This window comes from Larus michahellis, chromosome 1, assembly GCF_964199755.1.
Source record: "Larus michahellis chromosome 1, bLarMic1.1, whole genome shotgun sequence".
NCBI classification, from domain to species: Eukaryota; Metazoa; Chordata; class Aves; order Charadriiformes; family Laridae; genus Larus; species Larus michahellis.
Window position 1 is genome coordinate 211083411 of NC_133896.1, and position 15650 is coordinate 211099060.

The following is a 15650-nucleotide window of genomic DNA, read 5'->3' on the forward strand; positions in this document are numbered from 1 at the left end:
GACCTACTGGCCACGCTCTTCTTGATGCACCCCAGGATGCCATTGGCCTTCTTGGCCACAAGGGCACATTGCTGACTCATGGTCATCCTGTTGTCCACCAGGACTCCCAGGTCTCTTTCCACAGAGCTGCTCTCCAGCAGGTCAGCACCCAACCTGTACTGGTGCATGGGGTTGTTCCTTCCCAGGTGCAGCACCCTACACTTGCCCTTGTTGAACTTCATAAGGTTTCTCTCTGCCCAGATCTCCAACCTGTCCAGGTCTCTCTGTATGGCGGCACAGCCTTCCGGTGTGTCAGCCACCCCACCCAGCTTGGTGTCATCAGCAAACTTGCTGAGGGCGCACTCTATCCCCTCATCCAGGTCATTGATGAATATGTTGAAGAGGACTGGACCCAGTACTGACCCCTGGGGAACACCACTCGTCACTGGTCTCCAACTAGACTCTGTGCCCCTAATCACAACCCTCTGAGCTCTATCTTTCAACCAGTTTTCTATCCACCCCACTGTCCATTCATCTAACCCACACTTCCTAAGCTTCCCTATGAGGATGCTGTGGGAGACCGTGTCGAACGCCTTGCTTAAGTCAAGGTAGACCACATCTACCGCCCTCCCCTCATCTATCCATCTAGTCATGCCATCGTAGAAGGCTATCAGATTAGTCAGACATGATTTCCCCTTGGTGAATCCATGCTGAGTACTTCTGATAGCTTTCCTTTCCTCCACATGCCTTGAGATGACACCCAGAACGAGCTGTTCCATCATCTTTCCAGGGATGGAGGTGAGGCTGACCGGCCTGTAGTTCCCCGGCTCCTCCTTCTTGCCCTTCTTGAAGACTGGAGTGACATTGGCTTTCCTCCAGTCCCCAGGCACCTCGCCTGTTCTCCAGGACTTTTCAAAGATGATGGAGAGCGGCCCAGCAATGACTTCTGCCAGCTCCCTCAGCACTCTCGGGTGCATCCCATCAGGGCCCATGGACTTGTGAATATCTAGATGATCTAATTGGTCCCTCACTCGCTCCTCCTCAACCCAAGGGAAGTTGTCTTCTTTCCCTGTTACTTTATTCAATGCCTGGGACTCCTGAGGGCTGGGCCGAGCAGAAAAGACCAAAGCAAAGAAGGCATTCAGTAACTCTGCCTTCTCCACATCTTCCGTCACCATGACTCCTGCCTCATTCAGCAGTGGGCCTACAACTTCTCTGGTCTTCCTTTTGCTTCCAATATACTTGTAGAAGCTCTTTTTGTTGTGCTTGATGTCCCTAGCCAGGTCTAATTCCAAGGCGGCCTTGGCTTTCCTTGTTTCATCCCTGCACGCTCTGGTGGCATTCTTGTAATCCTCCCAAGGGGTCAGTCCCTTCTTCCACTTATTATAAACTTCCTTCTTCCACTTGAGCTTTTTCTGAAGCTCCCTGCTCAACCATGCAGGTCTCCTGTGTCCCTTGGCCGATTTCTTGCTCTTAGGGATGCACCGATCCTGAGCTTGGAGGAAGTGGTCTTTGAATATCAACCAGCTTTCTTGAGCCCCTTTGCCTTCCAGAGCCCTAGCCCACGGGATCTCTCCAAGCAGTTTCTTGAAGAGGTCGAAGTTAGCCCTCCTGAAATCCAAGGTTGTAATTTTACTTCTTGTTGTTGTTTTGTGGATAGTACCCATGATCCTGAACTCAATCATTTCATGATCACTACAACCTAGGGTGCCCCCAACCTTAATGTCCTCCACCAATCCCTCTGTGTTTGTCAGTACCAGGTCTAGAAGTGCTCCTCTCCTTGTTGGCTCCTGTACCACCTGTGTCAAAAAGTTGTCATCAATGCACTGGAGGAGCCTCCTGGACTGTGCATGCCTGGCTGTGTGGTCTTCCCAGCAGATATCGGGGTGATTGAAGTCCCCCATGAGAACCAGGGCCTGCGCTTGCGAGGCTACCTTCAGTTGTCTGTAGAACCATGCCAGCTTTTTGATTAGAATTTAATATAGATAATCACAGAACAGTGATTGTACCCACCATCCAAAAAAATTTCTGGTACAGAGTCCCAACGGCTGTATAACAGGGCACGGAGCCCACCCACAAACCAGGACTGGCACACGTGCACCAGGCTATCACCTTTCAAATTTCAAAGCCATGATTGCCTCTTGCTCATCAATAGCAGATTTAAAACTCTCCACAAAAAATTTCCTAGTTAGAACATAAATTGGTGATGTAAATGGATGGATTCCCAAAGATATGTATTTTTAATTTCCAGACTGCATGTAATCCTTTAATACAAACCAACAGAGGCAGAGACTTTACGGGAAGCAGCGATGGCTTCTACCACAAAGCAGCTCTTTCTCGCCGCAGTCCCACTTTGTGGTCTGGCCTTTGTATGACTGTTAAATACTTTGTTATTTTGATTCTGACATCAAGCTTTGCTCAGAGGCTAAGCTGAGAAAAGAAGAGGAAGGAACAATGAAAAGGGTTAGTAAAAAGAAAAAAGGGTTGAAGATAATAGTGTCATTTCTTTTCTGTTACATACAGGACTGTAACTGTAAATGGGTACCGGTAGTGCATCAATCAGCGTTCCGTTCTATTGTCAGAAGTCCAGAGCTAAGCATAATACTCAGCATCAAATGAATATGAATTATTATTATTTACCTCAGTCTAAAAATACAGCACTTGGAAAAGGTGGACATGCTTATTTTGAAAATTTCTTTGTGAGGTAAAGAACAGAATGAACCTCTGCATAGAAGAGGAGGCATTCACTGTACTGACCAACTAAATGCCATTCAAGGTAAGTGCTCCAGAAGAAGACAACAGTTGTTAGTGCATCCTTTTGTTCCACTAAACGCTTTATTCATAGGGTTTGGGATACAGTTTTATGCAACTGACAATTCAAAAGCAAACACTGCAGTCCACAAAGAATTAGATCTTTAGGGAGAAACGTTTTTGTCAGAATGTAGTAAGATTTCTTTTTAATTACAGTGTAGCAGTACTTCTCTGTGAATGGAAGACACCATTTCATGGTATTAACACCAAAAGCTGAACTGACGGCTGCTTATTTCTGGCACTGACATTCCGCCTATAAAATGAAAACCATGGGAATTTTCTACTGCTCTCCCTTCCTCCCTTCCCTCCTCCACTGGGGTGGTTGACCTTGGCTGTCCACGAGATGCCCACCAAGCTGCTCTATCACCCCCCCTCCTTCAGGAACAGACTGCTCCAACGTGGGTCCCCCGTGGGGTCACAAGTCCTGCCAGAAAACCTGCTCCAGCAATGGGATCGTCTCTCCATGGGGCCACTGGTCCTGCCAGGAGCCTGCTCCAACGTGGGCTTCCCACAGGGTCACGGCCTCCTTTGGACGCATCCACCTGCTCCAGCATGGGGTCCTCCTTGGGCTGCAGGTGGATATCTGTCTGTCTTGGAGCCAGCTGGCATTGACTCTATTGGACATGGGGGGAGCTTCTGGTGTCTTCTCACAGAAGCCACCCCTGCAGCACCCCTGCTACCAAAGCCTTGCCATGTAAACCATCCTATTCTGGATACCATTTCTTTCATACCTGGGAGGCTGTACTGGCTGGGCTGGGATAAAGCTAATTTTGTGGAAAGGACCCACGTTGGAGCAGTTCGTGAAGAACTGCAGCCTGTGGGAAGGACCCGCTTTGGAGGAGCTTGTAGAGGACTGTCTCCCGTGAGTGGGACCCCAGGCTGGATCAGGGGAAGAGTGAAGAGGAAGGAGTGGCAGAGAGGAAGTGTTATGGACTGACCACAACCCCCATTGCCCAATGCAGGGGAAGGAGGATGCAGGAGGGGGAGGTAGAGAAGTCAGGAGTGAAGTTGAGCCCAGGAAGCAGGGGTGGGGGGAAGGTGTTTTTTAAATTGGTTCTTACTTCTCAGTATTCTGCTCTGTTTAATTGTCAATAAATTAAATTAATTTCCCCAATTCAAGTCTGTTTTGTCAGTGATGGCTATTGATGAGTGACCTCAGCCTTTCCTTATCTTGACCCATGAGCCTTTCATTGTATTTTCTCTCCCCTGTTCCAGCTGAGGAGGGGAGTGATGGAGCAGCTTTGGTGGGCGCCTGGAGTCCAGCCAGGGTCAACCCACCGCCGTGGGCTCAGCACTATCTCCAACGTGTAAAGCAGAGCAGGTCGAAAAAGGAGCAGAACCTGAACCCATCCTTTCGCAGCCCCGACAGGCAAGAGCCTGCAGGCAGGGGGCAGAAATGGTGGCTGTTCTCAAGTACAACAGCTGTAGTGCAGCGGTGCAGAAGGACTATTGCTTGCTCGCATTTTGGATGTATTATGCAGGCAGAAACAAGCCATCAATTATTTTCTGAATTACTCACATTGGGTCTGGCTATAAAGACAGGGCACGTGATTGATTTTTACCCTGTTTAATAGGGTGGCGTCCGTGGATGGAAGGCCAGCTTCTAAATGCTTCCTGAATACGAGTGGCTGACATGAATTTCTAAGATAAATGCCAAATGGTACACTTTTTAGTTTCCATAGAACATTAAATAAAGCTAAGAGCAGATGAAAAAGAGCTGGATTACCATGTTCACCGAACAAATCAGTGCCACTGCAGGTACTAGTACATACAGAGCAATTGCAAATTTCAGAATAATAAACTGATCCTGGGAAAATCCTACAGACGTACTTACTCCAGTGCTCAGTTGTCTGATGATCATAGATTTCCTCCCACGTGGTGCTTTCTGTCTCCTTCCAGGAAGTGCTCTTTTTTTGTTGTTTTATTGGATTTAGTTCTTCCTCAGAATTAAATGGAAACGATCTATGCAGCTGTTTCTTAATTCCTGCAGTTAACATTTCCTGCAGCTTTAAAAATATTTTCAGTATCATCTTTTAATCACTTACTGGCTATGGTTTTACGGTGTCCTACAACTACTTTTACTCCAGGAAGCTCAATAAGGCAGATAATCTTCCTCCCCTTCACACTGCTCTTTGAACACGACTTCACAGGAACACAAGGGCCGTGAAAGCCTTGCAGCTGGTGGAGGGAGAACACCCCCAGGATGCATGAAAGGAATCCCCGCAGTGCCTGCTGCGATGTGGATTTTCAGTTGCTCTGGAGGTTTTGTTAAATTAGAGCAGACTCTGGGAGTAATGCTTTACGCCATAGGCTGCACTAGCTCCCAAAGCTGACGGGAATCGTAGGAGTGGGAGGGTGGCTGACGACCACCTTAGGGTTCTGCTGGTGGGCCACGTATTTCTGTGATATCACAGCCAGGGGCATCCAAAGAGACTTGGGCGGATGTATTATATCTAGCTGTGAAAACTATGAATGGTAGAACTTCCTTTTAAAAAGGGAGGGATTTGTCTTACACCACCGCAATTCTTTTCCCTTCTGTTATTTATTTTCAGTTCTACTAAATGCCCTGGAAACACTGCATGAGGACACGTGGGCTTCTGAAGGTGCAAAGCCTGCTGGAACAGAGGAATGGGGGAAACCAGACTTCGTGCGTTCTTGTCCACAGTGCTTTTTGGGACCTGACTTGAAGAGGGCTGTCCCCTGCCTGTGCCTGGACATAGTCTTGGAGAAATCTGGTTAGAGGTCCAGAACTGGGCCACAAAGTAAGACCTCCCCGGTCTTCTTTTATTACTGAATATTCTAGTACAAGGTACAACTGACAGTAAGCTGGACACAAATGTCAAGACCCAAAGTGTCTCTGGCCACGTGCAGAACTTTAGATACGTTTCACAAGCATAAAGGCAGGTCCATGCAGATGCTTATAGTAAATGGAGAGTTGCATTTCTAGGACACCCTCAGAATTCAAGTACTGTTTTTCAGATAGTGACTCTGGTGAAGCTAGCAAGAAAATGTAGAAAAGCATTGTAAATCAGAGACGTTGCCCAAAATTACCATATGATCTCCTTCAGTGCAACCCAGTAAGTTTGTCATGCGCTGCATCTGTTTTTATTTGAATATTTAAGATAAATAACAAAAGAGCTGACAAAGATTCACAAGTATCTGAACATTTGTGATATTTTCCCCAGTGACCCACTTACTGAAGGGATGCTGTGCGTTGACTTTGAACTGCACTGAGAAGAAGTAGACACTGGTGGCCCATCAAATTAAACAACAAAAGTGAACCTTTATGCTGGCAATGCTTGACTGATAAGTCCCAGTATATACAAACCCATATGCAAATATAGATCTTTTATTTTCATTAAGTGACAAAAAAATATTTTCCTTTAGCCACATGATAATGATTCATGCTGAGAAAAATCCTGGTGTCTTTCTCAAATGTTTCTGATATTTGAACTGTGCTGATAATTTCTATTTGGAGTATGAACGACCAACAGCACTTTTGACAGCTGCAGCATCTTCTGTAATCATATTTATTCTTCATCAAAGCTTAAAGAGAGTCAACACACACCAGGCTTTTAACATTTAGTTACTCAACAGCGATGTTTTACAGATTCCAGTGTGGATCATCTGACATTTCTCTGTTCATCACAGCTGTAGCAATCAAACTTGTGAACAGCAGTTTCAGCATTTGAAGCATAGCTGTTGAACACAATGGTCCTTTTATGAGCTGTTCTTGATCAATGTAATAGATGACATGACCGTCATCTTCAGCCACACACCTCATGAACAACCCCAGGCACCAATATATGGCCACCCACCTGGAAAGCAGCTTCGCAGAAAAGGACCTGGGGGCCCTGGTGGACACCAAGTTGAACGCGAGCCAGCAACATGTCCTTGCTGCAAAGGCCAATGGTACCCTGGGCTGCATTAGGCAAAGTATTGGCACCATGTCAACGGAGGTGATCAGGCCTTCCCCTCTGCTCAGCACTGGTGTGGCCACACCTGGAGTACTGTGTTCAGTTCAGGGCTCCTCAGTACAAGAGAGACATGGACATACTGGAGACAGTCCAGCGAAGGGCCACAAGGAGAATGAAGGGACTGGAGCATCTCTTCTATGAGAAAAGGCTGAAAGAACTGGATCTATTCAGCCTGCAGAAGAGAAGGCTTGGGGGGATCTCATCAATATCTATCAATACTGGAATGAAGGGTGCAAAGAGCACGGAGCCAGACTCTTTTCAGTGGTGTTCAGTGCCAGGACCAGAGGAGGCGATGGCCACAACCTGAAACACAGGGGGTTCCCTCTGAACATCAGGAAATTCTTTATTCCTGTGAGGGTGACTGAACACTGGCACAGGTTGTCCAGAAAGCTTGTGGAGTCTCCCTCCATGGAAATATTCAAAAGCTGTCTGGACAGGTCCATGTGGCCCTGCTTGAGCAGGAATGTTGGACCAGATGACCTCTAGAGGTCCCTTCCAACCTCCACCATTCTGTGATTCTATGAAATGGAATGGAAAATCAACCTCTGGACCTCCTTCCAAAGGACTTGTCATGGCAAAGAAAGGCCGGCTGTTCCATGTATAGCACGAAACTTCATAACAAGAAGGTGTTACAAAACAGCCCCTGATCAATATACATCAAACTAACTCCTTCCAAAAACTTAAGTCTCCTAGTCTATCAACTACTTTTTTTTAAGATGCCGACCATTAAGATGCTGACCTTTTAACGACAGTGTAGGATATTCCGTGTTTGGTATCTGTACCAAGAAAAAGCAAAAATAGGAATCTTTGGAAATGGGCCATTACAAAACAGAACACGTTACCAGAACATTACAAAACCAGAACACCGATCACAAGGAATTTGTGTGAAAGGAAGCTCACGCTTGTGACCAAGGAATTGGAAAGAAGTAGAGAGATATATACATGTTTTCATGTCAGTGATGAAATGACAGGAGCTATGGCTTTTTGATACACGCTATCCAGGATCTAATGAAATGCAGATGCTCTACTCATATTCAAGGTGATTTCAAAATGTGCTCTTAGATATAAACCAGCAATATAAACCTTGGAGGACCGCCAATCATTGACAATCAGACAGGATTATAGTCTACAGACAGACAGATGGCAACACAATTAAGGTCTACCAATGGGTCATTAAAACATCATGCAAAGTAATCACCTTGTAACTTAGTACCTGAGTAAAAGTTACAATACAAACCGTTACAAAAAGCAGAAGTAAAAACCAGTCAGATGTAGGCAGAAGGGATTTTAGTGTCCTTGTATGTCTGCAGTTCTGGTGTCCTCATAAGCAAATGAACATAGGAGATCTAGAAAACACAGAGGACAGGAATGGTCAAAATCATGGAATGACTTCTCTATGAGGAGAGATTAAGCAGACTAGGACTCTTCAACCTGGAAAAGAGAGAGGAGAGAGAGTACAACAGTGATCTGTAAAACCAAGAATGACTTGGAGAAGGGAAATGCAATAACTATTTTCACATTACAAAACTAGGGATTATCAGATGAATATCAGGCAGCAGGCTCAAAAGGCACACTTTTTTGCACAATGCATAATTAAAGTATGGGACTCACTGCCACCACGTGGTCTGGAAGCCAAATATAAAGGATAGTAAAAAAAGATTCCATGAGGAAATGGGAAAAATGTCAAGACTTGAGCAGTCCCAAAACTAAAGCTAGCTGACGTCTGTCTGGAGGGATTGTATATCGAAACAGTATTTCTGTACATTTACTCTGCTCTTGTATTTTTTTTCCCTAAAGAAGTGTGGAAATTTAGCCAGAGATTAAACTCAGGTTTAGATAGACATAGCAGAGCAGGAATTCTAATGAGGAACATTTAGTAGACAAAAAAAAAATTCTGAAAATGGCCTTTAAAGATTTCTGGGTTAGCTTTTAATAAAAAAATAAAAATATAAGAAGCTGGGGATTGTACTCCATCTGGCCTTGTTCTGAACCAACAAAACCAACAGGAATCGAGTCCATGATTTCTAAAAGGCAAGCTGTATATGCTATTCAGAATATGATGCCTAGGGTAAATAAGCATTTGGTGACTGCAATTATCACATCATGAAGTAATTTTGCATTGATGGATGGATGACAAGAATTTAACCAGATGTTTGCATTACAGCAAATACTTCTATTCTTATCAGTGAGGAATAAGGCACATATTACAAAATCATGAATATCCATCACATTATGGTATCCTGTGTTTTCTGAATATTCATTGATCACCACTGGTTACTCAGATACTTGATGTAATTTTTGGAGCATATTAGAAAAATCTCTCTAAACACACAAGAAGCCTCTTCCCCGAAGAAGGAACTTTGATGCAAATAGTGTCAAGTAGTAGAAACAAATTGTTTTCCATTGGGTGGGATGTGAAATAAAGATGTATTGTGTCCTTAAAGTCTTTCCGACATCTATGTGGGATTTACTGTGAGCCAAGTCCTGAGATGCAATGACAAAGTAGAAATAATGAACACTCTTAACTGAATACAAATTTTGAATATACATTAATGATCTGATATGCTTTTCTGAACAAACTTTGGCACTGTTAGAAACAATGGAGAATACAGAATATCCAGGAATACAAAGAAAATAGACATAGACTGTGTAAAGGCTTGACGGAAACATTGTAATTAGTGAGACAGTTCCTGAAATCGATAACCTGCTGGCAAAGATTGCCTACTGAGAACCCTTTTCCAAAATGAATTTGAGGAAGCCAAGTAATAGCTCACTTACATGGCTCATTTTTTAATAAAAGTTTGGAGAAGCATGGCACCTAGTAAGAGACATAAATTTGACAATTGAAAACTACTGTCTTCCCCGTTAGAATTTATTCACTGTAAATAAATGCATTAATGATGTATGCCTGAAGATGACTGAAGCTTCTGAGAGGCTTCAGAAGATTCTTGCATTTCTCCTGTATAGAAAAAAAGACAAATTATTTTATCATACATTCTCATTTCAAAAAAGATGTTCTGTTTTAGGAAACCAAGAGCTGGAAACTTTATAACTTAAGTTGAATCAGCCATAGATACAGGCAGAACTTTGAAAGTTTTGATGAAAAAATACCGACAGCTTATTCTGGGAGCAACTAGCATGAAAGATGTGTTAAAGGGTGGGTGCTAGGTTAGTGGAAGATCAGTCTCCAAGTGTTTAAAACTCACAATAGACTAAGCTTGCTGGTAGAAGATTCTATTGAAGGGTGATGCTTTTAGGTTAGACAGTATAACTTCAGTTGAAAATCCTTCGGAGCATTACATCATTCTTTAAGATAGGACAACATCCCTTCCCTTCTCCCTCCCTTCCCCCCCAAACAGCCCTACATTAGGGTCTTCAAACCATGAAAATACAAGTTCATGGACTTACAGATGCTTTTATTGTACAGGTCTGAAATGCTTAATTTTAGAGGAAAGGTTCAGAGTGAGGAATCTAAAAATCACTTCAGGGTGACCTGGATCTCTGATTATAGCTTTCATTACAGAGTATGGTTGAAATCTATTTTAGCACCTTGATACATTTGATTTCCAAAGGAAAAAAAAAAGGTAATTACAGGAAATACTGCTTTGTTTTAATATGGATAAAATAATTTCCTTATAAGTAGAAGATTTCTAAAGGGTGGGTTGAAGGAGGATGGTGCCAGACTCTTTTCAATGGTTCCCAGTGACAGGACGAGGGGCAATGGGCACAAGCTGGAACATAGGAAGTTCCGTTCAAATACACGGAAAAACTTCTTTACGGTGAGGGTGAGAGAGCACTGGAACAGGCTGCCCAGGGAGGTTGTGGAGTCCCCTTCTCTGGAGACTTTCAAGACCCGCCTGGATGCAGCCCTGAGGGATGTGCTTTAGGTAATCCTGCTTTAGCAGGGGAGTTGGACTAGATGATCTCTAGAGGTCCCTTCCAACTCTGAATATTCTGTGATTCTGTGATTCTAAATCCACTGTGCTTTGCATTGTTTCACTATCTGCATTTCCCTGACGTTTATTTTGCTTATTGCTGAAGCTGTTAAGAAATAGTATTCTTATCTACGAGAGTGCACGGAGAAGACTTAGTGTTCCTGTGGAATCCACAAAAGGTGGAACATCAGTTTCAGGGAGTAATTTGACATGAAGTGATTAGTTACAGATAACACTTCATATTTGTAACTCTTCTCTTGTTCCAATGGTTGGTCCATCATTAACTATTATTCTCACAAATGTCCTTTTCGAATAATTTCTTGTTTCACATAGGGAAAACAGTTTGAACTTGTTGAAGCTGACTGACTTTCAGGAGGCCAAATGACAAATCACTGACAAGCTGCCAAGCTCTGCTGAACCCTTGACTCCCACCCTTGTTTTCAATGTTTGCCTATTAATTACGGCTCTATGCTTGCAGCGTCCAGTCCAAAGCCAGGCTCCCCAGCTTTGCAGAGGGCGGCAAATGTTGGCAGGGCTTTTGGAGCCCTCAGAGCAGGGGCTGCAGCAGGCCCATGGAGCAATGCTAATTCCCATGAGGCAGCCCATGCCCATCGAAGAGCAGCTGGTCCTAAAAGACTCTGAAGAAAGAAAGAAAAAAGTTTTTTCCAGCACTGGAAAGCAAACGCAAATTACCCAGTGTTTCATAACTGTATAAGCTGTTGCACATGGTGAGGGACCAGCTGCGTGCTTCGCCTCAGACCCTGCCGCTCTCTCCCAGCGTTGAACGTGAGGGGAAGCTGGAGCTCCCCGGTCACATCACAGGGGAGCTGGGCATGGCTGCAGCCGTGCGGCCAGGTCGAGGTGCCCAGGAGGCTGAGGGAAGAACCTCTGTGGAGAGTGAAGCCCGAGGGGCCACCTCCAGCAATGGAGACCCACCACGAGGCCCAGCACACGCAGAGGCAAGCCCTGCTCCCGTATAGAGGCTCATGCATTTTAACGGGCTGGTGCTTAACAGGGTGGCTGCTGTGCCCGGGCACTGAAGAACATAAATCAACAGGCGTCAAGGAGCTGGGCGCGGCCGCCCGCTGCAGGCCCCGCCTGGAGGGCCGACACCCGCCCGGGCCCACGCAGGTCTTGTCCTTCCGGCGGGTGTCGATGGTTCGCTCCCGCGGCGCGCATGCGCAGCGCCTCGTCCCGCCGCGCCGGCCGGCTCCACATCGGCGGAAGGGCGAGCGGAGAGCCGGCGGGGAGATGGACGGCAGCGGCAGGGAGGAGCTGGGTGAGGCGTGTCGGTGCGGCCGGAGCTGCCGCGGGGCAGCGAGATGGCGGCTCGCCGCGGGGTGGAGAGCGGGGCAGGGGGGTGGCGTGAGTGTGAGGAGCGGCCGGCCGCCTCCAACCCCCCTCCCCTCCGGGCGGAATGGTTCGGCCCGGGGGGGATGCGCCGCAGCGCTCGGCGCAGCGGGGCGGGCGGGATGAACCATCCCACCCGGGGGAGGGGTGGGCTCACTTTCGCCGCCCCCTCCGTGGCAGGCGGGGGCCCGGGCCTCCCCAGCGTACCGGAACGGGGAGGCGGGTGGCGGGGGCTGAGCGCCCCGGAGCCAGCCCGGTGGCACCTGGGGACGGGAGGGGCTGAGGGAAGCGGGACCGGGATGGCGGGGACTCTCTTCCCGCCGGGGTCTCCTCAAAGGGGGAGGCCTGGCCCGGGGCTCCCCACAGCGGGGCCTCATGGCGGGGGCCGTTCTCTGAGGGCGTCAGTCTCACCTGGCTGGGTTGGGCTTCGTTGGGAGGTCACGGTCGTGCGTAGAAGTTTAGGAAATACTTTCTCTTTGCATCCTTAGACTATGCTTTATGGTGGAAGGTCGTGTTTTGGTTGTTTTTTTTTTTTTTGGGATGTGGGGGGGTATGTGTATTGGTGTATTATCTGTATTTATTGCAGATTACTCTTCAGGCCTTTAAATCTGAGCGTGTGAGAGCACATATGCGTTCATCAATTCATCTGTCTCTCCACAGATGGACGAGAGATAGCTCCTAGCAGGTTTAGTTATGAAGTATAGCTGATGCTAGGCTGGACTGGGCAGAATGAAAGTCTCATTTCAAAGCCGTGTTGCACTGTAATCTGAAGAAGTGGTCCTGTCCAGGGGTAATGATGAGAAGCAGATGTGCTTCGGATTTTATTGTCCCAGAGGCTGATTCATCTTGCAATGAGAGATTGCCACTCTGGAATGAAGGTGGCAAAAAGAAATTTTAGGGTTTTGTGGCTCAGGTGCACAGATTTGCCAGAGTTTGTCTGTCAGAACCCTTAAAACCAGATTTTTTTTATGGGATTAACTGTTTAAAAATGCACATAAACACTTCATAAGGTTTCAGAAGTGCTTTAAATGGTTTGGTCCTATTGAATACTTAAAATTGTAAATCCTACTGACGTGTCATCACTTGAAAGAGCGTTAATTGTGTAGGAATGTGTAGCTTGGTCTAGACAGGACAGTGGATTATTTAATATCTTTCTAAATAAATCGGCCATTGTGGGTTGGGGTAAAAGTGCTCCTCTGAAAATGTGTAATAAACTATGGAGACCTGTGTCTGCTTTGGTTTAATGACTCAAGTGTCTTTTATTAGCCTTCTGGATTTGACAGTTATGATGCAAAAGCAAACAGTTTTTCCTGCTTACTGAGTGGCATTATTGACTTTCAACATTTGTTTAGAAATAACCATTCTCAGGATTAATAAACTCTTACCATAAAACAGAATAAATCTACTTTATTAAGTTACATTCTGTAATGGAAAGAAATAAATGACACAAAGATATATTTTTCCAAAGAAAAATGGTGATTCAAATAACTGCACTAAGCATATCTTTGAAGCCCAGAGAGGTTGTGGAGTGTCCTTCTCTGGACATGCTGAAAAGCCATCCGGACACTTTCTTGTGCAACCTGCTCCGAGTGAACCGGCTTTGGCAGGGGCATTGGACTAGATGATCTCCTAAAGTCCCTTCCAACTCCTACAATTCTGTGTTTCTTGAAAAACAAACTTTTTTAACTGTTCCGGAAAATGTAATTTTTAGTATTTAATAGGAACTTTTAAACCAAGCGCGTTTTCCTTTTTAATTTTCATTCTGGAAAATATATTTTAGGCTGAGGGGGTTGGTTTGTTCTACGTCTCTTGCGTTCAGTAGGAATTGTGGTAGAGGAAGATAAAAAGGGAGCTGACTTGTGTATGGTTGAATGGCCTTACCTGTTAGCTCCCCCTTGAACTAGATAAAGTTACAGAAGTTTGTCAGTCTGGACAAGCACGCTTATATCACTACCATTCATAGTCACTTTGCGGTGATCTGTAATTTCTTCGGCGGTTGTGGAAGCGCGTGACTGAGTAACGTGGCAGATCCTGCCAGGTCCACGTGTGTTTGGTGGACAATGCTCGATTTTACAGTTTATTGCCTTCTGAAGAAATGGTGAGAAGGTTATTTATAGGCCGAAGTTTGGGGAGTGGAGGAACAGGTATTTCTTTCTGTGGTTGAGGGAGTAACTGAGGGTTACGTGATGAGCTGCTTACTGAACCAGCTGCAGATTCTGAAAATAATCAGTGACAATGTTTTCTTTGTAACTAATTTTTTCTTGAGAGCCCTGGTTCAGAACGCTGAATTGAAAAGCTCTGCTATTCAGAGACTCGATCACTAATCTTGTCCCGTAGGAGCAGCCACGGGCTTAGTTAGGTGAGAGAGGCTCTGGGCGCTCCCTCTGCATCCTGAATACAGCATTTTATAGCCTGTAAGAAAATATTAGCATAAACCCACATTTTAGGCTAGTGTAAAGATTATGTGGTTCTGATTTTTCTCTCTTATATAGCACTCAAAACTGCTGCTTATTAAATTGAATCTGTATCCATATTACAGAAGCACTGGGTCACCCTCTGTTTAATAAACACATTTCACAGGACTGCGAATCTTGTGCTGTGTTTCTGGCCATGTTTGTGTGCGCTTGTGTAGAAGCTGTGACTGAGCAGCAAAGTATCTGCAAGACCCCCTTTGCCTGCTGCTTTTTGCGGAGCATTTAATGTATATGTGAAGTGGCACTCCCAACAAGACCTGTATATTCCATCTTCCATAAATGAGTAAAAACAGCTGACGTAAACACTGATAATCTATATCCGGTCCCACAGATCTTTTTATGCTTATATGACAAATCCAGTTCTACTCAGTTACACTGACTTCAAAGCCCTCCAGTTGAAAAAACAGATCATATTGCTAAATTGGATTTGGAAAAGGGGTTTTAGATAGGAGTTTGTCTGGGAGGTGACCTCTGAAGGAACAATGGGAGATTGCATTTGGCTTTGTGTTTAGTATCTCCTTTGCTTTTAACTTGCTGTGCAGCCCTGGCAAACTGCTTCATCCTTTTGCCTCTCTTTCACCCATAAAATAAAAACAATGGAGATTAGTTTTATCCCTTGTGGTGCTAAGAGGTTCAGTTAGTTTTGGAATTGTTAATTGCTTGAGCAGTATAGAAAAATTAACTAAAGTTCTCGGTAACAATTCATTTCTTTGCAGAGCTTTTGAACCAAAAGATTACTTGAGTGTGCTAGAAAAGCTTTAGAATTAAGTATGTTTAATAACAGTTCAAAGGTTTCTTTGGTGGTATGTCCATAGATGTTGACAAGACACCAGCAAATTCTAAGATACAGAAAAATACACTTGAAGATACAAAACTGGAAATACTGGTCATAACAATTTAAACGCTACAGATTTAATCTCGCTATGTAACTAGTGGTTGACTGGTGATTGAAATTCTTCAGAGGCCTTTGAAAATACAGTGCTGACATTTATGCATGATTATAGTGTGGTGTGTAGCTGTAATGAATCAGTGATTTATCTCTCCAGTGGGTTAAGGAATCCGTTTAACGTTGCAGCAGTAATTTGGTGAGAAGTTGAAATGCACTTGCCAGCATAGTTAATTTC

General features: G+C 45.0%; 1 protein-coding gene across 2 annotated transcripts in view; it reads left to right on the top strand.

Annotated features, from left to right (window-relative positions):
• Window positions 1–11854: 11854 nt before the first annotated feature.
• SLC36A4 (solute carrier family 36 member 4) overlaps window positions 11855–15650 on the top strand; it is a 114378-nt gene continuing 110582 nt past the window's right edge. For both annotated transcript variants that reach the window (XM_074571445.1, XM_074571454.1), the window contains exon 1: window positions 11855–11981. In XM_074571445.1, coding sequence (XP_074427546.1) covers window positions 11858–11981 — 124 coding nt within the window. In that variant the 5' untranslated portion in view covers window positions 11855–11857. The remainder of the gene's footprint in view (window positions 11982–15650) is intronic.